This window comes from Rhopilema esculentum, chromosome 10 (assembly GCF_057945365.1).
Source record: "Rhopilema esculentum isolate cy_ngs chromosome 10, ASM5794536v1, whole genome shotgun sequence".
NCBI lineage: Eukaryota > Metazoa > Cnidaria > Scyphozoa > Rhizostomeae > Rhizostomatidae > Rhopilema > Rhopilema esculentum.
This window is the reverse complement of record NC_142824.1, coordinates 252,252-278,559: the sequence shown is the minus strand read 5'-3', so window position 1 is coordinate 278,559 and position 26,308 is coordinate 252,252. Positions and strand designations below refer to the sequence as shown.

The 26,308-nt window shown below is 35.8% G+C and overlaps 2 protein-coding genes across 5 annotated transcripts; one reads left to right on the top strand and one right to left on the bottom strand.

The window, feature by feature from the left end:
* Window positions 1-761: 761 nt before the first annotated feature.
* On the top strand, window positions 762-22,196 carry LOC148959167 (uncharacterized). Of its 4 annotated transcripts, none has more exons than XM_089110633.1 (13): window positions 762-899; window positions 2,246-2,363; window positions 3,248-3,395; window positions 3,821-3,962; window positions 7,356-7,512; window positions 7,645-7,794; window positions 8,432-8,564; window positions 8,748-8,804; window positions 14,236-14,351; window positions 15,247-15,343; window positions 15,574-15,612; window positions 16,162-16,223; window positions 17,057-22,196. In XM_089110633.1, the coding sequence occupies exons 9-13, from the start codon at window positions 14,340-14,342 to the stop codon at window positions 17,183-17,185; spliced, it is 339 nt and encodes a 112-aa protein (XP_088966759.1). In that variant the 5' UTR covers window positions 762-899; window positions 2,246-2,363; window positions 3,248-3,395; window positions 3,821-3,962; window positions 7,356-7,512; window positions 7,645-7,794; window positions 8,432-8,564; window positions 8,748-8,804; window positions 14,236-14,339; the 3' UTR covers window positions 17,186-22,196. The 4 variants fall into 4 exon arrangements, with proteins under 4 accessions (XP_088966759.1, XP_088966758.1, XP_088966757.1 ...); XM_089110632.1 differs by having other exon boundaries at window positions 14,141-14,351; XM_089110631.1 differs by adding an exon at window positions 16,531-16,567 and having other exon boundaries at window positions 14,141-15,343.
* LOC135694908 (uncharacterized) lies at window positions 10,441-13,009 on the bottom strand. Its single transcript, XM_089110792.1, has 3 exons — window positions 12,094-13,009; window positions 11,104-11,979; window positions 10,441-10,682 (listed from the first exon to the last, which is right to left on the bottom strand). Exons 1-3 carry the CDS (start codon window positions 13,007-13,009, stop codon window positions 10,441-10,443), a joined length of 2,034 nt encoding a protein of 677 aa, XP_088966918.1.
* Window positions 22,197-26,308: the final 4,112 nt, after the last annotated feature.

Genomic DNA, 26,308 nt, shown 5'->3' with positions numbered 1-26,308 from the left:
AAAAGGATGGCTCTTATAAATTTTGTGTCGATTATAGAAAGCTTAATCTAGTCACGGCCCATGATGCCCACCCTTTGCCTCGGGTTGATGATATACTTGACTCCTTAAATGGTAATTCTTTGTTTAGTACCCTAGACCTCAGAAGTGGCTATTGGCAATTAAGTATGTCCCCAGAAGATCAGCAAAAGACAGCATTTATTACCCCTCATGGTCTTTTTGTAATTTTTGAGGATGCCCTATGGGTTATGTACAGCACCAGCCACATTTGCAAGAGCCATAGGCATTATATTATCAGGCCTAACATATGATATATGTTTATGCTATTTTGATGATGTTATAATCTTTTCAAAGACCATTGATCAACCGTTTGCAGACTGTCTTACAGAGGTTTCGTGCCCATGGCCTTAAAGTCAAAGCTTCCAAATGTTCTTTTGGTTCTAATGAAGTTATATATTTAGGTCACTCAGTTTCAAGTACTGGAATTCACACCGATCCATCTAAAACTAAATCGTTCAGGGCCTTCCTCCTCCCACAAATTTAGAACAACTCCGATCTTTTCTTGGTTTAGCAGGCTATTATAGGAAATTCATTCCCAACTTTGCATCCTTAGCCTCCCCTTTAACTGAGCTTACTAAAAAGGGTATACCATTTACATGGACTGAATCACATCAAAATTCATTTCTAAGAATTAAAGACCTTTTGTGTTCTGCCCCTGTTTTAGCATACCCCAACTTTAATCAACCTTTCATACTTCAAACAGATGCCTCTAACATTGGGCTCGGAGCTGTCTTAACTCAGTTTGATAATTACGGTCAGGAAAGGGTGGTCTCTTATGCAAGCCGAACACTAACAGCCAGGGAACAAAACTACACTACCATGGAAAAGGTAGTATTCACACGGTAAAGTCATTCTACATTAATTACATTATGCAATTATCATCACATAATTCTTGAATACTTGCAAAGCATTGTACTAAAAGATAGATAAAATACAAATATTACACTCTTTTTTTATAAGAACAATTTTATACCAACACGAGACTCAAAATTGGTCAAAAGTTAAGAACAAATTAAGAACAAGATGGGGCTGAGCTACTATATAATGCAATTTTGAGGAAAGCTTTCTCTCAAAAACGAGGATTTTCAGCCATGTGTTGGTACTTTTTCCGTGAATAGTCAAACATTTTGCCGTATGTTGAAACGCACTACCGTGTCTTTTTTGTTACTTGTATCGAGAAACTTTCGTAAATGGCTTCTTTGGTTTTTAATTTTGTACCTAAAACTTTTTTATTTGCATATCATTATTCAAGAAATCGTGTAATAGCATAAGTTGTTGAATAAGTCCCCACATTCGAATAATCCCTCCTCTTGAGTTAAGTCCCCAGCCAAAGGTTTATTGATCGTCGTGAAATTTCAAAACAAGGTATCAGGATATTTTCTTGTTCAACTCTTTTACTTTTTCGCAACATAGCCTGTCCTAGCCTTAAAATTAATTTTCATGACATTAGAAATAATAAAATTGCAGGACTATTTATCTCAGTCACAAGGCCTTCCTAAATCAGGCAAAATTTGCGACAGCTTTGGTGAAAAGATATGGGGCTCTGGCAAAAGGAGACCTTTCCGTTTGGAAAGGGGTCCTTATGTTTTTGAAAACAGACTATGTAAGCGAAAATTCTGCCAGAAATTACAATTTGGCAAAACACATAAGTTACATGGAAACAACTATTGGTTTCTTACAACGTAATCTGGGACGGATTTACGGGGAATGTTTTTGTGCTATTGGTTAAATTTTGTTTTTATTCGGTAAAAAGCTTTTTTGGTAGTCAATAGTAACGAAATAATGCCAATTTTGTTTAACGAGTAACCGTTGGAAATTTTTGTTTGAAATGCGAAGAGGTAAAGATATTTTAGTTTGAAAGTGAAATTTAAAATGGGTGTTTCCATCATTTTTGAGGCACCTGAAGGGCGTGGCACGAAAAGCCAATCATTATACAACACCCTCCCATCCCCAATCCTTGCATCTAAAATCTACCCATGGATGTAATAGAAAATTACATGCTATGTTTTCAAAGCAATGTATAATTTACATAAAGCATACAAAAACTACATCGATACAAACTATAATTGATCAAAGTATCAACAACTTTCTATGTTAAAATATATTTGAAGTTTGTTGAACAAGACAATATTTTTTGTGCATAGTATCAAAATCATGCAATATAGCAGTTTCATTATTGATTTCTTAGGTGCAAATCTCGAATGGAAAACTTTTGGATGAAAACGAAATTCTGTATATAGTCATGCTCGAAATCCTGATGTAGAGCTGCTGTGTCAACGAAGAAAATGCACTAAAGTTAATAGAAAGTGAGCTATATTTCTCAATTTTCAGAATATTCATTGCAGAAAAGATAGCTTTCTTATATCCATTAAACAAATGTATTTAAAAAACAAACAAGTTTAGAACACATTGAAGCTTTTCATCTAAAACTTCTCCGAGCAATAACCATTTGCAAAGCAAAACACGAGTACACTACTGAAAAGGTTACAAAATCTCTTGCAAATCTTAAATATTGACGTAGATTTCATTATTGATATCAGTGGACCATGCACCAATATTGGTAGTGTACTGTGAATAATTTTGATTTGAAGATGTTTAAAAACGTTCTAACGTAACTAAACTTTTACTTAACAATGTCTTGCCTACTTATGAAAATGTCCAGAAAAAGTTTCTCTTTAAATACTTTTAACAAGTTATTTCAAGTGCAATCGCCCAGCAGTTACATTAGCCATAGCATTCACGATGGCAAGGCTTTTTAGACGTTCAAGAAGTAGTATTGAGCGTAGGCAAAATGGTATAATTACTATTATCCTTTCCATTCCTTCTTTTTGTCTGATGGCTAATACAAGTACAAGTGTAATCAGAACGGATGTCATGCTACTATTTTAGCTGCTTCAAACCTCCTGCTTTGTCACAAAAAGAAAGAAAATAATTAGTAACTACTTGTTGCTTCAGCCTAGCCCATCTACTTCTGCAAGTCTACAGAATTCTCAAAAACATGTTAGAAAGCATATATGAAAGCTTACAAATATGCATAAAATTAGATTATTTTACTATAATAAATGTATGGTGCAGTTGAGAAAACTGCTATGTATTTATCCCTATAAATATTTGCTCAAAAAGAAAAAAAACCAAAAACATACTATGCTTCTTGATCGGTGTATCTCATTTTTCGTTACATTCTTTTTAGGAGAGGCTAATATTGCCCTCCTATATGGCGAGAAGAACATCGGAAAGTCTTTGACCCAGCAAATAATACATTTTTGGCAAGGCGCTACCAGCATCAAACATGATTTGCTGTTGGCTGGTGGCAACCAGTGTACAGCTGGAATCACGTCGTAAGTCCAAATTATTTGTTAGAGTCCGACAAGCTTCTTCCCCCCTCCTATCTAGCGTACAGGTGGTAAAAAAAAAATTGAAAACATTGATATGCATATCAACACACCACATTATAAACATTGATACATTTTCCTTTCCATTCTCTAGCATAGCAGCTGGATACATAATACACTAAGATTATAACTACTAACAGTAACATTGTGAATCTCTGATTACTTACAATAACTAGGAGTGATACAAAACATTTTGATGTGTTTACCAACTATAGTTCAATTGCTTTCTATAACTAGTACAAATTCTAGTTCATTTTCCTTATATAATTTTATAGAAAATTGTTTCTTATCCTTTTCCACCTTCGGTTTTTTTATATTCTGATATGCAAAAACTTTTTCATTTCTGATTTGCTTATTTTTCATACTCAAAGGCGTCATGCTGGTAGTCTCACGGCGCAGCAATATGGTTCTATCGCTGAATGATATCGCAAATGCCAAGTGTTTGACAGAACACTGTTTGCAAGTCCACGAAGGGCTGCAGCAGGGGTCGCTGATATAGGAAGAGTCGAAGAGGTATACTTTCTAAATTTACGTGTCATTTAGGTATTACTAACGTACTATTCACTTACTATACATCTGCTAACAATTCACATTTCTTCGGATTCATATCGGCTGTGAGAAGACTCACTTCATTCGTTGGGTTTGCAGAAGAGAGTGCATATTACCTTTTATATGTGAACCTCCTATAAAATTTGATAGTAGCAGCAATGTTTATTCTAATTTGGTTTCATCAATTAAATGTAGGTTGAAAGGTAGAAAAATTTGTGTTGGGTTCATTAGAGGCTTGCTTGATGAAGAGGAAATTTACAGGAATGATCTGTGCACAATATCCAGTAGGTCCTTGATTCCATTTTAGACTGTTCCGTGTAGGTATGATCTGAGTTCGCAACTCGCAACAAACCGAGTTGGCAAATAAAGAAGAGAAGCGTAGTTCAGACATTAACAAAAGCTCACCCTCAGAAAAATCCTCTGTGTTTAAAATTCTGGAGAACAAATCTGCTGAAAATCTGAAAAGTAGCCCTCCGATGGCCCTGCTTAGCAAAGAAGAGAAGATGTCAAGACAGTCCATCAGTCAGCCAAAAGGTTTCAAAATTCTCGACCAGGTATTACTTAGTGATTGTATCGGCCAAGTAGCTATTTGCAGTTCATGCAAGAACCCGGATAGCAAACTTGTTCTTCTTCAAAATAATACAAATAAACAAGGATTAGCTGAGGCTTTATATCTAAAATGCAGCTTATGTCAAGCTTCAACAGAACTAAAAACATCCCAAATAGCTAAAGGGAGTTTAGTGTCTTAGGTGAACTTCAGATCTGTTTATGCTGCACAGAGATTTGGTTTTGCAGCTGTTGAACAGTTTTGCACTATAATGAACTTACCCAAACCAGTTTCAAAGAAATCCTACAATAATATTAGCAAGATGTTATACAAGCAGCACAAGAAACAAGCAGTAAGAAACATGAAAGATGCTGCAAGCCGTCTGATTGATTTAACCAGAGAAAACAATCCTGAGGATGTTGAGGTTGCTGAATCTGGAGCTGTGATCTGTAATGTTGCTGTCACTGTTGATGGTACATGGCAGAAGAGAGGTCACAGTTTCAAGATTGGTGTCATATTTGTACTCTCTGTAGAGACAGGTGAAGTATTCGACTATGAAGTGGAAAGCCTTTATTGTCATGAATGTGTCACAAACAAAATAAAAGAAAAAAATGGAGAAGAATGTGAGAAATGGCGCTCAAATAATCAGTCACAGTGCAGCTTGAACCACAAAGGTTCAAGTGATTCAATGGAAACTGATTGTGCTGTAGAAATGTTCCTTAGATCAATGTTTGCGTTATACAAGATTTGTATGTGACAAAAGAAGAATGGATAGGCCATTTACAGAGAAGGTTGGGTTCAGGACTAAGGGAGTATAAAAGAAGAATGAAAGGATTAAAGGTGAATGATGGTAAAACAATTGGAGGTAAAGGGCGACTTACAGACAAAATTCTATCGACAGGCAACACATATTAGAAACAAAGAGCAATATATGAAGCCATATGGGCAGTTTTCAAGCACATGGTCAGAAATGACAATGAATCTCTTGAACAACACTCATACTGCCCGAAATCCTCTAATACATGGTGCAGGTTTTGGAGGAAAGATAAAGAATACTGTGATGACAAAAGGCTACCAGGTGTCTTTTATGATGAACTCGCGCCACTTTTTGCAAAGCTGTCATAAGCAAAATGGTTAGACAGGTGTTTAATGGGGCTCACACAAAACCAAAATGAATCTGTAAATGGTTTGTTGTGGTCAAAATGCCCCAAAGCAAACTTTTGTTGAAGAAGAAGAGTAGAGACAGCAGTTTGTGAAACCATCTGCCATTTCAATAGTGGAGCTGCCACCAAGGCTGCCGTGGTCGAGGAATGTGGTTTTGAACATGAAAAAAATATGTTGTCTGGCTTCAGAAAGACTGACAAAGAAAGAATAAGAAGTGCAGAAACAAAGGTATCTGAAAAGTACCGCCTTCATAGTAGAAAGTGCAGAACTGACAAAAATTCTAAAGGGGAATCCAACAGCAGTTCTGCCACTTACCAGGCTGGTGCATTTGGGCTTTCTTCTACTCCAGAAACAGGGTTTGAAAAACTAGAAACTAAGGTAACAAATAATAAGATGAAAGAAGGAAAAAGAAAGAAGAAGGCTTGTAGAAAGAAAAAAATGTTCTTTTCTTTCTAAAGTTTTTTTCTCCTAAAGAAAGAAAAAGAAAGAAACAAGCCAAATCCTTCTACAGTTCCTGCTCATGAAGCTATTTCTGTTGATGAAATTGAAGTGACAGTCTTTTACTGATAATTAATCATTTATGGTCATAATATGGCATCTGATAATTTATTTATAAATTTTTGATTAATCCTAACTTCTCAAGTCTGCTAGTCCATCAAACTTGTATTATTGTACCAAGTTATACACGGTGTCACATAGTGTACTGGTGTCACTATTTTGAAAAGATGTATGCCATCTTTGTTACAAAAAAGCCTTTTTGAGTGGCTCATCATTGGTTTTTGCATCAGTAAAATAAATTGATGGCATTACAGGAACAGGTTGTATGGCATCTGGCTATTATGAAAAGATCCTCCCCTCACGTTCTTATAATCATACGCTATACAATTTTCAAAGTTGATTTTATGAAAACTACATTTTTCATGCCAATGAAGCTTGTCCTGAAGATAATTGCTGACAGGAAGATTATTGAAGGCTATTTTTTTTGTACAGTTGTCTTTTTGTACATTCTATACACTGAATAAAACATTTTTTAAAACTGTTTTCATTCAGGGGGTAAGAACTACGTTTTTGTGTGTGACCCCCCAGAAAATTGAACTTTTTCAAAATTAATTCATTCAGTGTATAGAGCATATAAAATAGTATACAATTGCTGAAAATCAACTCTCCAGTTCTTTTTGTTTGAAGTATATTTGTTGGAAACAAAACGGACTGACCTTTTTCCATAACATTACCCCCGTGTTAATTATGGTCTTTTTCCAATTTTTCTATTGTATCTTGATAAGCAAAGACTAACTGCTATTTGTGTATCTTTTCATGAGATTTGGTACAGTATGTTCTTTACTTGTGACAAACTACATTTCAGAGCTAGAGGGTATACTGCTACCTTAACAATGCTACACCTTGTATCACAAACTCAATTAAACGTTAAAGTCGCAGGAATGAGATGTTTATACCTTTGTTGACACGCTAACCCCTCTTCTTGTTCGAATCACTGTTTTATTATAGCTCAGGAAAAATATTTTCCAAATATTGTGTTTGAAAAAATTTTTTTCATTCTTCTTAAATGCAAATGAGAAAGTGCTCTCTTTCTATCAGCTATCTTTTGAGTTATGTGGCATCTGATTTGTTTTCCGTTTCCAAATTAGGGATTTCTTTTGGCATGGGCAGTCCATTTTGAGAACAGATTGTCACAGCTGGAAGAGCATAGTTCCTTCCATAAGACAGTTTCTTTTGGAGTGCCTTCCACGAAAGCAACAGAGATGTTGCGATGAAATGGCACTTGTCTTATTTACAGAGACCCTTGTAAGTATAGGTCACATTTAGAGAATTGATGCTACTACATTTAAAAACTGTAACTTAGAATGGAGTTCTTTGAGGATTTCTCTGCCACTAGATTAATAATAATATCAAAAACAATTTGCTTCCTTATTCTAGTATCCACAAAGCATGGACCAGAAATGGGAACTAAAGGACAGTTTGTCCGAAGTAATTGAGACGCAAACCAAGTCTTTGTTAGACAAGAAGCCGCTTATTGATAGCCTGGAGAAAAATATGGCAAACAAAATCAAATTAAACGATGCCCATGTGAGTTGAGGAATTCACTATTTCTACAATATGGTTTCAAGGTTTCCTGTATCAATTCATCTATGGCCAGAACATAAAGATCTATTCGTCCTTTGGTTTAAATAATAAATACCATTGGTATTTTTGTGAGATATCTTTCGTACATTTATTATAATTTATTCTAATCAAGCTTTGCATTTAGTACAGGCAGGTTCTTTTTATTGTTAAGATATGGTTATCTGTTGTGACATCCGTATGTGGAAAAATTCTTGAGAAAGCCATTGAGCTGCTATAAAAAGTTTCATAGGAGTTTGAAAAAGAATCATCGATTTCAGATCACTAAATATTTAATTATAGATTTTGACATGGATGAACTTACAAACATTGGTAAAGGTAAAAAGCAGTGGCATGTTCATTCCAGCGATAGGCGTCAGAGGAGCTGTTAATTCAAACGAGTTCATTCATAACTATTTCAGGAAGAACCTGCACTGCCAGCCTACATTTTATATTTCAAAAAGTTTCAAAGCATACTTATATACTTGTTACAACATTTAGCAAAATGCTTTAACCCTTACTAGCGATAATGATTGCAACACAAGTTGGTCTTGACACCATAAATCACTGACGCTAAAAATGAATTTTTAACACTTTTTCACAGGACTTGCTTCAATAGTCCAGAAGCATAATGGAAAATGCCTACTCGTGGCCGATTTATTTTGGAAAGGCTGGCTCTTCATGCACCAGAAAGCCGCTGAGAGTCAGGGACCCAGAGCTGACCATTTGTGCAAAAGGTAGGCAAGAATTTGAGATATGAAAGCGAAAAATTGAGATAAAAATAAACAGTTTTTCTTAACTCTCTTCTTTGACAGTTTCTAAAAAATCTAGAAGAAATATAGCATCTTTTAGAAATTCGCAAACTATTACAAAAACAAATTGCAATAAAAGTCAGCTGAAACAATTCTATTTTCATGCAGGACACAAAATACCGAAAAATATGTTTTCGTCCACCTTTCAGGAGTGGCTCGACTATGGTACGTTTTTTCATTCATAAGATTATATGTAGCATTGGCACCAATAACTATTGTTAATTATTCTTTACCATATTTTGATAAAAACATGTATCAGGCACTGCCTATCCTGAATGCCTTAAATGAAATGCCAAGGTACGCTGTGCCACAAAAGGTTTTGTTAGCTACTGCCTGTCTTTTGACCCTTAAATCTCTAAATCAAATTCACTTATTATGTAAATTGTCATGTATAAGGGGGGGGGGGGGGTATGCGAATAATAAATCTTGACCACAATGGCAAAGAATGCTACAAACAAAAGGCAGCTAATAGTCCTAAAAGCGAAATAATACAGAGCGGCCTAGATAGAAGTTGAAGACATATAATACATACAGCCATCCATTTATTAGTATTTTGAACATAGCTTCGGTAGAGCGTAGACGTGAATGAAACTCCATATCGTTGATTTTATCTTTAAATATATGCAAAACGTGACTATAAACAACTATAACGTAAACGTAACGTAAACTTGTTAGCCCATCATAAATTTGTAGCGTGACTTTATCGTAACTTCACTACTTCAAACAACTTAACCTTACAATATAGGGCGTGAATATATATAACGTAAGAAGACTGGGACGAGTAGGAATCCCCTATGATGGCGTGGGTTGCGAAATATATATTGACTTCACAACATACTCCCCCGATTGAGTTGCCTGCACTCAATTTACAATAATACATATTATTCAATCATTATTCATCAACAAAACGTAAGAACATTTTTCTTTAAAGGGCCTCTCCAGCCAAATTTTGCACTTGCACTTTATTAGCTAATCTAAAGGAGTTGAACCTGCTGATCACGAATTCGTTCTTTGTTTTTCGATATTTTGTACAGTTTGTGAGATATAAGCTCTTGCATTTCGTTAATTGAATTGAATTAACCGACAAAAAATTTTCGGTTTGGTAACACTGTGACGCAATTTTGACGTCACAGTGTATTTCGCTAGTCTCGCCTCAAACCGAATTGAACGACGGCGATTCGCAAATTGAACACTGCAAGTGATGGTACTCTCAGTTCTGTTCCACCGGCTTATAGTTTGAGCATTTCAGACATCAGTTCTGAAGCCATTAGTTGTTCATCGTTTCTGGAGAACAACTGAAGTGTCAATTTCGATTAATTATACGCGAGGGAAGAGCTGGAACAGGAAGCCATAGCTTTGTGGGTCTAAACAGGTGATCAAAACAAAGTCGTGACACAGCATAGACAAATTCCGACCCGCAAACTTAGAATGATTGTAAACATTTAATATTTTTCGATCCTAAAAAACTCCTGCTCTAGATTTAGATGCAGTTATCAACGCATGACCATGACTCCTTCGCAATTCGGTGGAAGATATACGAAATTCATTACGGACGAGAGCCGCACACTGTGACGTCAGAATGTCACAAAACTGATTCGGCTTTTGTCGTTTTTTTCTCGGAAAGGTGCAACTTTAAAGGCCTTATAACTTCTAAACTAATTGGAATTTTGCAAAAACAACGACTTTGCCATAATACACGCACCAGATGCTAACTTTCTAGTCAATAAAAAAAAAATTTTTTTTTTGGCTGGAGAGGCCCTTTAAGCAAGCTGAAACTGTAAGCATATACATATTGAAATATTTACATATTGTCTCTTCTAAGAAACTCTCCTAACTTTGCAGCTGCGTGCTTAGATCGCGTAATAGTTCTATCTGCTGGCTGCGCAGGCGCTATAGGTGCGTTGACTTGATTTGCTTCTGTGTTAGGTTCCTTACATGCAATTTCTAAAGGTACAAGTAATTTCAAGGGACGTCTAAATACTTTACCCTTACTCCTTTCACCTGCTATCTGGATTTTTGCTGATCTTACTCTTCCATCTGTACCTACAATCAACTCAAGAATTTTACATAATTTCCAAAAAGTGCGTTTTTTATCGTCATCCTTTAAAAGAACTATATCTCCAACCGATATGACTGGCTCTTCCCGTTTGTCTTTCGGTCTATAGGCTTCCATAATACCTGTTAAATATTCCTTCTTCCTTCTTGCTTAGGCAATTTTGTGGGTGGCTGTTTTAGAAACCCCGGACCAAAAAAATGTTCATCCTTTTTACTTTCCCAATTTACTCCAAGGACCTTGTTATTATTTTCCCTTTGAGGTGGGCCTATTGTTTGCTGAGCGAAGGATTGATCATCTTGTATGATCTCCTTCGCATTATCACCATTGGATACGTTACCTGCTTAGCCTTTTTGATTTCATGTAACAAAGCTGTGTCATTAGTTTTAAATTTGCGAAGGTTAAACCCACCTTCGGACACAATCTCCCGTGACTTATGGAAAATCTCTAACGCCTCATCAATAGAATTTGTGCTACATGATAAGTCATCAGCATAAAGCCGATCTAACACTTTAACAACACGAGGAAATCGATTAGCATATTGAGCAATGTGTTTCTTAATTGTGGCTCCCAGTATAGATGGCAATGGTCTTAAACCAAACACCAGTCTACAATACTTATACTGAATAACCGTTGGATTCGGCTTACTAATGTCGTCATACCACAAAAAACGTAAAGCATCCGGGTCTTTTTCATCAATTTCAATCTGAAGGAATGCCTTTTCAATATCAGCTGTTATAGCAATGGCATGTGAGCGGAAACGTAATAACGTATCGAATATTGGCGGCATGTAATTATCACCAAGTTCTAAACATTCATTAAGAGATAATGCTTCCTTGTGCGATTTCGCACTTCCATAAAAAACAACACGAAGTTTTTTTGTTTCACGATCTCGTCGAATAACACCATGGTGACTCATAAAATGAGGATTACCCTGATTCTCCTCCTCCACAGGGACTTGCTCAATTATCCCGTTGTTTAATTGCTCTTTGAAAATGTTATCATATTCAGATAATAATTCAGGGTTTCCTTTTAACCAGCAAAGCAAAGATTTTAAGCGATTTAATGCCAAGTTATAATCATCATTAAGGCAAGATATATCAACCTTCCAAGGAAGGCTTACCTGGTACCTTTTACCATTAAAGGTGATTTCAAATTGCTCGTCTTGTTTGTTTTCATTTGTGGGTTCACTCCCCTTGTCAATCCCGGATGATTCTTGTTTCCAAAACTCGCGAAGCGTTTGTGTTATTTCCTCATTTTCTTCGACAGGCCTTCCAACTGACGTATCTAAAATCAAATTAGAAGTCACTTAAGAATAGGTTTTAGGCTCCAAAGATCCTGGTACTTTTCCCGAAAGTAGCCATCCTAATTTGCTACTTACTGCTATTGTCCCTGATGTACCTCTAATAACATCACCAATGATTACATCATACAAATAATCATTACCAATAAGCAAATCAATGCGCCTATTTTGCTCGCTTAGCTTCTTGTCCGCTAGATTAAGGCCTATCAAATGCTGATACTTGCTTACGTCTATGCGCGTATTTATGGGCGAACAAATAGACTGATAGCTTATTGCGCTTATCAAAATTGGCGTCTCATCTATTCCTGTAACTAACTTTAACTTTACGACGTCACATTTCTTGCGTACTGATTTCTCAGTTCCAAATGTGTTCAAATTTAAGTTTTCCTGTCTTTCGACTTCCAGATTTAGTTTTCGTCTGACTTCTTCAGAGATGTAGCTTCGTTGGCTCCCACTATCGAAGAAAACATTAATTTTCATCCTCTGAGCCTTGTCTGCCCCATAAACATACGCAGTGGCCGTCTGCAGCAAAACTTCTTGTTTTCCTGTAACACTGGTAGTTACTTTTGTTTCTTCCTCCGTTTGTTTTGCTCCTTTGTAGCAAATTGACTCGTGGTGAAAATTTCTGCCACATTTTCTGCAATTTCGATTTTCCCGACACTTTTTTGTCATGTGTCCAGATTTCAAGCAGGAAAAACATCGTTTGGTCTCCAATAGGATCTTCTTTCTACCCGTTATTTCCTGGACTTCTTTGCAGCTTGACGGAGAGTGTGCATGCCCACAATAAACACAATCTTGCACTTTTTCGTCTTTCGTCAAAAATGTCTTGGTAGTGCCTTGTGGTGATTTTGGTCCATATCCTGAAGTTTTGTCACATTTCTTTTCGACGGGCTTGATGTTATTGCTCAGTTCCCTGGCTTCAATTTCCTTTCTGACAATCTCCAATATTTCTTTTATCGGCCAAACTTCCTCGGTCGTCTTTCTGGCGACATGCAATGTAATTTCTCGCGGCATTCTTGCCATAAGGATTGGTACTAACAAACTGCCATAACTTGCAGAGCTCATACCAAGGGCTTCAAGCCCCCTTACGTGTACATTTATGCTGTCGTAAAGAAGCGCAATTGCTTCACGTTTTCGTTTGGGCAGTTTTGTAGCCCAAGGAGAGCCTGCATATGCGTCGAGATTATTTGTTGTTTGTTGCCAAACCTCGCCTTCAAAATTTCCACCGCATTTAAATAATTTTGTTCCGTCAGTTCGAGTCCTGATACTGCACGGTATGCTGGACCCTCCAACAAATTCACCAAGTAGTTGAGCTTATCAACTGCAGTTATGCTTTCGTTTTTATCTATGGCATTCTCGAAACTCTGCCAAAAGGACATGAAACGTGTAATATCTCCGTTAAATCGTGGAAGCGTTATTTTTGGGAGAGGAATGGCAACAGAAGCCATGGTAACCCCGCTTGTATTGAGACCATGTTCGTTGTTTGTTGCTTCTTCAACGTTTTCAGCCTCTCTGGAAGGCGTTGACGTAATAATTTGTGTCGTTCCACTCCCAACTCCGAATGCATTGGTCTGAGCGTAACGACCGTCTTTAAAAGCTTGAATTCTTCCCAGAATTTCATCGATTCTGAAATTCAGCTCCGTCGTTTCATCGATTTCTTTTTCAATGTTAACTTCAGGACATAATTCCAGTATCTTTTCGTTTAGTCCGTTCACATACGTTTGCTTTTCTCGAAGAGACTTTTGTATCGTTTCTAAACGAATCACCTTCTCGACTTGTTCTCCATTTTCATTAATTAGTTCTTCAAGAAGAGCCGTGGCTTGTTGTTCAAGCTTCGTAATGGAGGTTCTATTTCCTCTTCGTATTGCTAACAATTTCTTTAATTGTCCACTGTTACCTTCTGTATCAGTGGCCATGATTTCGTCGTATTCCGTGCCCCACGTTGGGCGCCATTATATTTTGAACATAGCTTCGGTAGAGCGTAGACGTGAATGAAACTCCATATCGTTGATTTTATCTTTAAATATATACAAAACGTGACTATAAACAACTATAACGTAAACGTAACTTGTTAGCCCATCATAAATTTGTAGCGTGACTTTATCGTAACTTCACTACTTCAAACAACTTAACCTTACAATATAGGGCGTGAATATATATAACGTAAGAAGACTGGGACGAGTTGGAATCCCCCATGATGGCGTGGGTTGCGAAATATATATTGACTTCACAACAATTAGAGCTATATGGAGGTGAACAGCCCCAAGTTCCTGACGTGCCCACTTTTGCCGAAATAAGCAAAGAACAACAAAGAATTCAAGTGGCATAGACAAGAATATTGAGCATGTTGTTGCTAGTAAGTCACAATATATCAATTCAATTTACGGTTTCCAAGCTCAACTTCATTTAATGTACTTATTGTTTGAGCTATTATTGTAGATTTCACGACAATATAAAGTTTTGTAAAACTTGTAAAACATTTGACCGAAAAATCCTTCGCAAAACTCCGGCCTCATTTGCTGATCACAGTCAAATCCCGAGAAAACTTTCATGCCGTCACTATCAAACTATTATATAATGAATTTAGTATGAATTTCCTCATAAAGATAGCATTATACTACATATTTGAATTCGAAACCTTAAACTTAAAACACGAACCATTTTATAGCTGAATCTGATACATCAACTGCCGATGCAGAAGAGGAAGCATTTACAGTAAACGTTTACTACAATTGCTTACATCATTGATTTGATCAAGCTTAAATAAAATAACAGCTTGTCGAAGTAAAGAATGCATCCTCTTTACTGGTCCTTGCAATTTTCTTGTGAGGAAAATCACGATCTACTTGTAGCAGTGTCGTTTAAGTCGTTTGTACTCTTTCTTTGTTATAGGCATCTATGTCCCCAGATGGCAAAGCCAAATTCCTGCAACTGACTCCAAAATTAGTCTTGAACATTTTTTCAACTGGAAAACACTGTCAATATGAATCTGAGTGAAAGGAATCAGCAACTGTTCTTCCGAAATTTTTTTTTAGATTTTTCGTTTTTCAGTTTTAACCTAGTTTTTCTTTTTCAAGCTTATATTTTATATTTTTAGACATGTTTCCTCTCTCATTGTTAAGAAAATTAGCATCATTTGAGAAGTTCCCTTCATGATAGGCAAACATATTTTGATGTCAAATTTCATTAAAGACAACTTCCCTAAATTAGAATTACAGACTTTGAATCTAGAATGTCTATTTTCATTTCAGGGCTACTCGTACGCTCAAAAAAGGCAGACGGAGCTATCATTATCAACACCAAGGAGAAGCTTTTTTGCTGCCGGAGCAGTCGGCATATTCCCATGTGGTAAGTCTCTATTATGACATCACAATTCTTAACATTCAATATTTTCATCGAAATCATTATTACATTTTTCAAAAATAAAAACTAAAACAACAGGGTAGCTAATATAACAAACTAAAAAAATCCACTCAAAGTTTGTAATATTTCAAACAAATATGCAGAGTTTTATGTCAAAGATTTTATAACGTCATAATAACGATTGATAGCTACAACCACATTAATATCTTCAACAGGTATCTCTTCCTTGACAGAAGTTGAAACGCAGCAGGAAGGTAGGGTCCTATTGACAATTGCTAATTCAATACTGTAAGCTTTATCTTTCACACCAAGTTGCCTCATTTAAGATTTGTCTTAAATATCCCTGTGCTAAAAAGGTGATGCATCTTGCAATCAAAGAATGCCTGATGACGATGAAAGTACAGATAACGGTAGTGCACCGCATACAGGTAAAAATCATGATATCATAATAAGTGTCACAATATAATTGAAAGTAGATTGTAAAAATTTCAGTAACGTTGTCACAAAAAATTCCAATTGCTCTTTTATTTATTATCAGTCATCTTAGAATAAAACTGTAACAAAAAAGTCGCCCTTGAGTATAAGCCAAATTCCTATTATTCACCTTGAAACCAATCTGGAGTTTAACTTGTTCAAGATAAAGAGACACAATTCTAACAAAAACAAAGAGCACAATAACGTACTGCTATCTCTTTGCTGTCAATCAACCATAACTAAGGATTACATTTTATATTTCTACAGTCGATTTGATTATGTATGTCGGTTCACTACTTGATTATGTATATCTGATTGCTTTAAAACAGAGACAACCATAAAGAAAAAGATAGCTAACAGGAAAAACAGCAATTACTGCATATGGAAAACGGTAAGAAACCCATCATCTTTTAAGTTAAAAGTTTTAAACCAATTTCAGTAGAATAATATCAATGATAATTCAAAAAGAAACATTGTGTAAATAAAAAGAAAAATATTTATCATGATTTCCCAGCACCCTGTAAATTGATTTTCCAAACAGAATCTTATGTCAATAAAATGATTCTACCCCAAATGTATTAGAACTGTACACCTTGAGATATTTCAATTTGCTTGAGATATGCTTGCTTGATATATTCAACCTACATTTTATGCCAACTAGCATCTCCTGAGGCTTCACAAAATCATTTTTATTTTAGGAGAAAAATAATGGGAAAATGATAGAGTGCTCAGGAGGTGATGAGGGATAAGGTTTTTTAAATGGCTTTTTGTGAGCAGCTTGTTCTAAGCTAGCAAATATATATCTAATTTGAATTGTGATTTACTAAATCGTTTGATTTTTGCAGTGCCCAGGGAATGGAGGTACCATATCAAGTGCATCAAAATGAAATGAGTGCCACCACAGTCTGAAGATTGGTAGCTCCTTAGATTTTAAATATGATCAGTGTATATGTTCATTCCTAGATACAGATTACTGAGTCTATTTTGGTGCTAGTTGCTGCTGCAATGTCGAGTTCTTAGCTCTAAGATAAAGATAATAAATTTATAGACATGCAAAAGTAGGTACAGCCCCCAAATATTCTGATGGTTAATGCCATACAAGTTATCAGCAATTAAGCAATATTCAGTGTCTATGTAACACTAACCTACATAAAGATCCTTATTTGTGGTATTACAAAGTTGAACATCATACCAAAATTAATGAAATTTCCACTTATATTATAGATATTGCTTCGACTGTTTGGCAGTAGTACAACAAAAACGACCAACACTGGCAAAACGACACAAAGCAAAGAAGAAATTAATATTAAAACTGAAAAAATATGTGAAATTTTTAAGTATTTGCAGAAATAATGGTTTGAAATTGGGAGGGAAACCTATCAACTAGGCGGTGGGTTTATTAGTTTACTGAAAAAACACTTCCATGGCATTGTACTAGACAAATGGTATGGGACAAGAGTCACTCAGTCATAGGGCCAGACTCATGAATTTCTGGTAAATCTACAAAATATTATTTCATATGCATATTAAAGTGAATTTCTTTAATAGTGTTTTTCAGTACAAAATTCAATTGCTCCATACTCAGTACACTACTGTAAAGGAAGAATAGTATATTTTGAGAATTTTGTGGCAGGCTCCAGCCCCCGCTACCATACTTTTGGATAATGCTCTTATATTTATGTAATTATTCATATTTCACTAAATTATGTTGCTACCAGAGTAGATATATTCATCATGATAAAATTGTTTACTGTTATACGAGAATTGTGCATATTAAATGCTGAATATTCTTGTGCCAGCAGTCTCGACCATTTAATCATCTAAATCAAATTCTACCCGACAAATATATAGTTTCAGCGAGTCTAATAAACTAGATATCAGGAGAGTAATGTCCTGCCTAATATAATAATATCTAGCATACATACATAACATGTCTAACAAATTGTCTCTAGCCAAAGAGAAAAACAATAATTATAGTTTTAAAATTCACAGTTTCACAATATATTTAAAATCTCTAAAAAAGCATATCAGAAAGGGTTTTGGTACCACTGGTACCTTTGGTACGACATTTTATGAACAGTAATGTGTAATTAACAACTGGAAAAGTAATACATTTGAAATTACTAAAGATAGTTATGAGAATTGGTTTCGGTACCACCAGAACCTTTGGTACCACATTTTATGAACAGTGAAGTATAATTAACAACTGGAAAGGTAATCTACTTGAAATCTCTCTAGAAAGGCTGTAAGAATGGGTTTTGGTACCACTGGTACCTTTGGAACCACATTTTATGAACAGTGATGTATATATAATTCACAACTGGAAAAATAATCCACTTGAAACCTCTCTAGAATGCCTATGAGCATAGGTTTTGGTACCGCCGGTACCTTTGCTACCACTTTTAATAAACATTAATGTATAAATCACAACTGGAGAAGTAATTTACTTGAAATCTCTTGAGAAGCAATTGAGAATGGGTTTCGGTACCACCGATACCTTTGGTACCACGTTTTATGAACAGTGATGTAAAATTAATAACTGGAAGAGTAATATACTTGAATTCTCTAAAGAATCTTATAATAATGGCTATCGGTACCTCTGGTACCACATTTTTTGAATAGTGAAGTGTAATTAACAACAGGAAAAGTAATTTACTTGAAATCTCTAAAGAAGCCTACGAAAATGGCTTTCGGTACCACCGGTACCTTTCTACCACATTTTATGAACAGTTTTTTTTTATAATTTAAAATTCTAAACTACAACAAAGCTACTCAAATACATGTCACTCAAATACATGTCACGCAAGGTCTTCTAGTCTCCATTATGAGTGACATTTACAATTTTCAATTACATCTAAATATAAACACATTAAAGGGATAGAGGTAAAAGAAACTAAATCAGGAATAGTAAGGTACCTCTAGAAATATTTACATACATTTTTTACATAATTTACATGTTTCAGACGTAGATCAGCAAAAACAAAAAAGATTAAGAGAAGGAGTTGCTGCTGTTGTGTTTTCAATTAAAAGAATCTCTTAGTGTTTTTAATGAAGTGAAGTGTGGCCTCCATAAGAAGTCTATTGGCAAGTACATTTAATTCGTAACTTCCATAAAGTATTAGTTCACAAATTTTCGTTGCAAGGAGGTTTGAAATTTTGAGTCCAGGGACTTCAGAAAGCTGACCAAAGAGCTCGTTCCGCATTGCTTGGAACAAATGGTAGTGCAGGGATAAGTGCTCGTTGTTTTCATCACCTGCGCCACAAACACACAAAGGTCTCAGGCAATCAAAGTTGTGTCTAAAACGGTGTGCGTTTAAAAGGCTGAATCGCATTCGAAGTTGGGTTAAGTATCTTGTTACCGTTACTGTAGAATTTACAAAGACTGGTTTTTTTGTGGGTCTTATTAACATAGAGCAAAAATGTTTGCAGCCGCTGTGCAAAGAGCTTTTGCGCCTGCAAGCTGCGGCCAAATGGCGACGCGCAAAATTTTTCCCGCCAACCGACCATGTGACACTTTGATTCCGATCCAGGCCTCCTGGGAGGTGCAATGTTATAGGGTTTTGTGTCACCACAACCAAAAAAGACCTGAGTATGGCGGAGTGAACTTAAAGCCTGATCGGCTCATTTTATATACAAAATTTTACCATGTGAGTATGCCTCAAATATTGTCAGTTCCACGGAGAAAAAGTTCAAAATTCAAATTTATTTTATCTCAAAAACGGCACCATGCCACACGCTGATTTTTTTATTGATTCATCTTCATGCCCCGAAAAATAAGATTATATTGGTTGGCATATTTGGAAAATTGGGTCACGTTCATAATTTCACCGCAAAGATACCTAACTTTAGGATTGTCAATTTATGGGTGCGATTGAATGATGATTTAAAACCGCCATACTTTTTGGGATATGCGGTATATTCATGGAAGTTTTTCATTAAAATAGATTGGTCACGAATGTAAGTAGCTGTTTTTAACGCGATTTTGAAATCGCTTCGGTATTTTTCTATAAGAGTAGGAAACCAAACAAAAGCGAAATTTTGAAAGGTCAACATGGGAAGTTTTGTTCGATATTTGAATTAACGATCGTGAAAAATTTCCACCATGCCGCATCCTGAATTTTTGTATACTTGTAGTCAAAAGTTCAATTTTTTTGTATATTGTCTCCTTCAGAGGCGGAAAATTGGGTAACGCTTGAAAATTTACTTTTTAAATTGTTCATATTTCCCTTCTTGCCTAATAGTAGGCCTAGGCATAGGATACTTTAGTTTGGCAGTAAAGCATAGGCCACGAAGAGATTAATAAGGTTTTAAAGCCATAATTTAATGATATAAATGTATCTTAAGTAGATAATTTATCTATTTGACTCCATAAAAAAAAGCAGAGGTAAGGTTAAAATTCAAAGTTTGTTTTCTCATATATTTTTATATCAATCGCATCCGGGACAGAACGACACAATTTTCGCGGGCAGGTAAATCACGTCAGCATGCGCGCGCATAAAAAACATTTTTGCACTATGTTGGTCTTATTACAGACAATAATTTACGTTTAAATTCTGAAATTGATTTTGAATTTCTTATTTCGCTGTTGAGAAGGTTAAATTCATAAATTGTGTTTATAAAATAGCTATTAGAAAAACGATTTGTCCTACAAAAACTTGGGTCATAATTTCGTGGGTTTCGAATCATGTAAGGTATCTGTCGCTCAGGAGGAATTTCGTTAAACAGATATTCTGGTGTTTTTGATTGTATTAACTGGAAAAAATGGCATAGTCTTCGATTCCATCTTCTGTCATACATAGACTCCAATCCAAGTTCCTCATATATTTTTTGCCTGCTGGTCCCTTTCCAGGAACCTGTGACAGCCAGACCCGCCGTATACTGAGCTTGCTCAATGCTTTTTGTGACAGTGGCTCTCATATCTGGGTCAAACTTGTGGTATATCATGTCTCCATAGTCTAGGTGAGGCCTAACGTAAAGCTTGTAAACTTGATCTAGAACATCTCTAGAAATATATTTTGAGAGGTATTTTATGAGGCCAATGCCCCTCCTAGCTTTTATTACAGCTTCTTTAACTTGTGACTGAAAGTTTAGTTTAGAATCTAAAATTACTCCGGGATGTTTGTGTTCATTCTTTCTAGTAATGACTTGATTTCCTAGCTCAATTGAGGGATGAAGTGGTTGCTGTTTTGAGGCAGAAAATATAACTATTTCTGTTTTATCAGCATTAAATTCCATTTTCCATTGCCAAGCCCATTTCTTGATTTTGTCTAAGTCCTCGCTAATCTTTAAAGCAGTCTAAGTTGCATAATTTACTATAGAAAAGAGTGATGTGTCATCTGCAAAGAGCCTAACATCACAGTTAATATTGTCTACTATATCATTGATATAGATTAAAAAAAGTAAAGGACCAAGTACAGAGCCTTGGGGTACTCCCGATGATACCATTTGCCACTCAGAAGCCTGGCCGTTTAAGATAACTCTTTGTTTGCGGTGATGAAGAAAGTCTTCAAGAAGCATGAGCAAGCTACCAGAAATTTAATTACATTGTAATTTGTATATTAACCCCTTGTGCCAGACTCTGTCAAACGCTTTTGACAGATCCAGGAAAATTGCCCGAGTCTCCTTACTAGGTACTTCCTCAAATCCACTGTAGATTTTATGACTGATCAACAGTAACTGGTTTATAGTTGAATCGCCTGGTCGAAAGCCAGACTGGTACTCAACTATGAGCCTATTGTCGCATAAGTGACTGTAGATGGTATCGAAGATAAGCTTTTCTAGAAGTTTTCCGAAAATCGGTAAAAGAGATATTGGTCTGTAATTCTTGTTCAACTGTCTGCTTTCCGTTTTATGAATAGGTACTACATTTGATTTCTTCCCAGCAGAAGGGTATACTTCAGTTTCTAAACATTTTCGATATATCATGCAAAGAGGCTCGATAATAGCCTAATCGCATAATTTTATCATAGTTATTGAGATGCCGTCATCACCATGGGATTTTTGTGGTTCCAAGGACCGTAATAATCGTAGCAATTTGTCAGGATCAATGAACAGGCTCTCCAGTGTTACATTACATTTAGGTGCAAAAGGGGGAAGAGAACTGCTTCTTTCCACAGTACAACATTGCGGTATAAAATAATTATTTAAAATTGTAGCTTTTGTCTTAATGTTTGTTACAAAGAGTCCATTTTCTATTAAAGGGGGGATAGCTGCAAAAGCTTTTTTATTAAGCTTCTGGCCTAATTTTGAATAATATTGTTCTTTTGCAGCCGAAATCATTTTAGAAGATTCATTGCGAACAACTTTTACTTCATTCCAATCTTCAGGTTTCCTCCCACGCTTCAAATACTTAATATATACCCTGTGTTTTCTCTTAATCACTGTTCTAATTTGAGAATTAAACCAAGGAGGATCTCTGTCATTACATTTAATGGTTTTATTAGGTATACATCGGGACAGTATAGAATGTAATTAGCTAGTAAAGAGAACTGTCATTTTATTTGTACTGAGGCCGCGAAATTCGTGTTCCCAGTCAATACTTGCTAATATTGTTTCAATCTTTAGAGGACAAGCTTTGGAGTACTCTCAAATAGTGCGCTTGTAAGAAGGAGGGTAAGGAACTGAGATGTTCATTTTGCTATAAATAATCTGATGCTGACAATGTTAATCAAGGGAAGGATAAATACCCGAATCAACAAAACAATTTGGCTGGTTAGTGATAACAAGATCAATGCAAGACATTCCTCCTTCTCTAATGTTAGTTGGAGTATCTATTAGTTGATAGAGATTATTTATTTCAATAAGTTCGTCAAGCGCTGCTCCCTCAGGATTTTCGACATCATCAGGCCACCACTGCACAGATCTACAATTAAAATCACCTGTCAAGATAATTGAGTTATGTATTTCATTTTGTACTTGATCGACAAACACCTGCAATCCGGCTATGAAATTTTCAAAATCTATGCTGTTTTGATTTGGACTTCAATACAATGTAACAAGAAATATCTTTTTACGAGCAATATTCATTTCAGAAACGATAATTTTTTGAAGGGTTTCAAGATCACTCCTTCTCTTAATGGTAATTCCCTCACGAAAATATAAGCATACGCCTCCAACTTTCTCATTGCCGGGGTGATCATTTCGGTGGATTTCTTTACTGTAGGCCTCGATAAATATATCATCATTACTTATTGTGCTATCAAGCATTGTCTCAGATACTGCAAAGATGTCAAACTGGTTTACAGCATTGTAAGCTTCTATTGAAGGGATTTTCGCATAATCTCTTGCACATATACTATTTAAGTTCCAATGAAAGAATTTTAAGCCACGGTTAGTTGGAGGACCGGGATTCAACTCAGTGTCACCAACAAGCAAGAGAAGGAACTGAAGGGGCTTTCGGTCACCTAAGTAATGTGTTAAAACTAGAAGCCTGCAGTAAATCATCGAAAAGAGAGTGAAAGGGGCAAGGTATGGTAATATTTTATTGCTAAAGCAGACGGAATTAAAAACATTTACCAAAGCAATTTGAAAAACAGAAATACAAGAAGCAGTGAGTTTATAAAGGACTATGATAGTGTCCTGTAAAGAAGCAAGTTGCTGACATTTTCCAGGGAGCATGATATAAGGATCTGGGTCAAGGTTGAGCTGCAAAATGTTTATTAAAGACAAGGGAAGTGTAAAAATCGAGAAAGCAACAAACAAGGATAAGTTTATAGGTACAGTGCATACAAGGTATACAGTTTCGAATACTGACAAAGAAACAGATGGTCTTTTTAATAGAGAAAGTCTTATACAGTTTTTATGATAATTGATGTAGAGAAATAGATTTTTTTAGCGCAGCATAAGAGAAAATTGAAAAAAAAACCAGAAGAAATTTCAAATGGAAAAAAATAAAAGGAATCGTGATTCGGCATCTTTTTGCGTAGAGCAGGGCTTGTGAAATATATTTGTAAAGAGTTGTGTTTTAAGTTGTCAATGCATTGAGCTGAATGGACATAATTTGAGTGGCTTGGTGTATTCTTTTGTTTGATCTTTTTTTAAAAGAACAATAGAGCAAAGAATGCGAACAACAACAAAGAAAATGGTGGAATGAGTGCTTGGTCCGGGTCCGAGTGTAGCCATCATAAAAAGATGGAACAGTTTACCTGATTGGCCTGCACCATTCGCCCCTCCTTAATGTCTCAAAAATAAAAATAAAACAATTTTACTTATTAGAACGGAGCTTTCCTTCAAGTTCTTTACGCGAGTTGAAGAACATGAATTTGCCAGTTTTTGTTCTTAGACCAAGATTACAGTTAATATCCGCAAATGCAAAGTCGATGTTTTCGTTGCTTTTCACCATTTCTTTTGCTTTATTGAGGAGTCTCAATCTTTTTTTTGTCAAATCAACTCGAATGATTATTGATTTTGCCCTTTTTCTTTCTCGGTACATTTTTGTACGATCACAGAAGGACCTGAATTTGATGATTACCTGCTGATATTTCTTGCCATTTTTGTCCTCCACTATGGGGCCAATTCTGTGCGCTCGATCGATTGCGCTGGCGTCTAAACCACACTGCATTTCATCTAATACATCTTTGACAATCTTTATGCAGTCTTCTTTCTCGCTGGTCTTCCTTGATGTAGCCTCCACATTATATAATCTCAAGCAACTCCTGCGGCTATATTGTTCCTGGTCATCGAGTTTCCTCTCAAGAATTTCAACAGACTTGAGTTTGCATTCAAGATTGGCAATTTGTTTCTCAAGCTTGATAATCTTTTTGTCGCGTAAAACAAGTTGCTCTGTGATTTTTTCTCGATTTCTAATGTCATCTTTGCTATTGCATTGTCAAAGAAGTCTTTGCTTGGTAGGTCAATAATAGCTGCTCTGATTTGAGTAAGCGCGTCTTCTACGATCGCCTTTAGGCGTGTTGTAGGCCCTGTTTCCGTCATTTTAAAAAAAAAATCCTAGCCTCCAGAATACGTGTACCGAAATTAAAACATGAAATAATACCAACTAATTAAGAGCTCGAAATGTTCATATAGTTTATATTCATATTTCACTTCTGCCCTTTTCTGCTATGGGCTTAACGATCACAGCATAGTGACACGTAGTTAGCCGCCATCACGAGTAGTATTATATCCAACAATGATTATGAACAGTGATGTGTAATTATCAAGTGGAAAAGTAATCTAATTGAAATCTCTCTAGAAAGCCTATGAGAATGGGTTTTGGTACCGCTGGTACCTATGGTACCACATTTTGTGACCAGTGATGTATATATAATTGACAACTAATATAATAATATACTTGATATCTTTAAAGAAGCATATGAGAATGGGTTTTGGTATCACTGGTATCTTTGTTACCACATTTTATGAACAGTAAAGTGTAATTAACAACTGCAAAAGTAGTATACTTGACATTTCTAATGAAGACTATGAGGTTGGGTTTGGGTGCCACCGGTACCTTTGGTACCACATTTTATGAACAGTGAAATGTAATTAACAACTGAAAAAGTAATCTATTTAAAACCTCTAAAGAAGCATAAAAGAATGGAATTTGGTACCACTGATAACTTTCACTGGAATTTGGTACCACTGGTAATTGTAATTAACAACTGGAAAAGTAATTTACTTGAAATCTCCTAAGAAGGCCATGAGAAGGGATTTCTGTACCACCGGTACCTTTGGTACCATATTCTATGATTCACAGCTGGAAAAGTAATCTACTTGAAATCTCTCTAGAAAGCTTATGAGAATGGGTTTTGGTAACACCGGTTCCTTTGGTAACACATTTTATGAACAGTGATGTGTAACTAACAAGAGGAAAAGTAATATACTTAAAATCTTTAAAGAAGCCAATAAGGATGGGTGTATGTACCACCAATACCTTCGGCACCACATTTTATAAACAGTGATGTGTAAATAACAACTGGAAAGGTAATCTACTTGAAATCTCTCTAGAAAGCCTGTAAAAATGGGTTGTGGTATCACTGGTACCTTTGGTACCACATTTTATGAACAGTGAACTGTAATTAAGAACTGGAAAAGTAATTTACTTAAAATCTCTGAAGAAGACTTTGAGAATTGGTGTGGGTGCCACCGGTACCTTTGGTACCATATTTTATGAACAGTGAAGTGTAATTAACAACTGGAAAAGTACTCTACTTGAAATCTCTCTAGACAGCCTATGAGAATGGGTTTTGGAACCATCGGTACCTTTGGAACCATATATTGGGAACAGTGATGTATAATTCACATCTGTAATTTACCTGAAATCTATTAAGAAGCCTATGGGAATGAGTCTTGGTACCTCTGGTACCTTTGGTACCACATTCTTTAAGCAGTGGTGTATTATTCACAACTGGAAAAGAAATTTACTTGAAGTCTCTAAAGAAGCCTATGAAAAATTGTTTCGGTACCACTTGTATCTTTCTTATCACCTTTTTTATGAAAAGTAATGTAAAATTCACAACCAGAAAAGTAATTTACTTG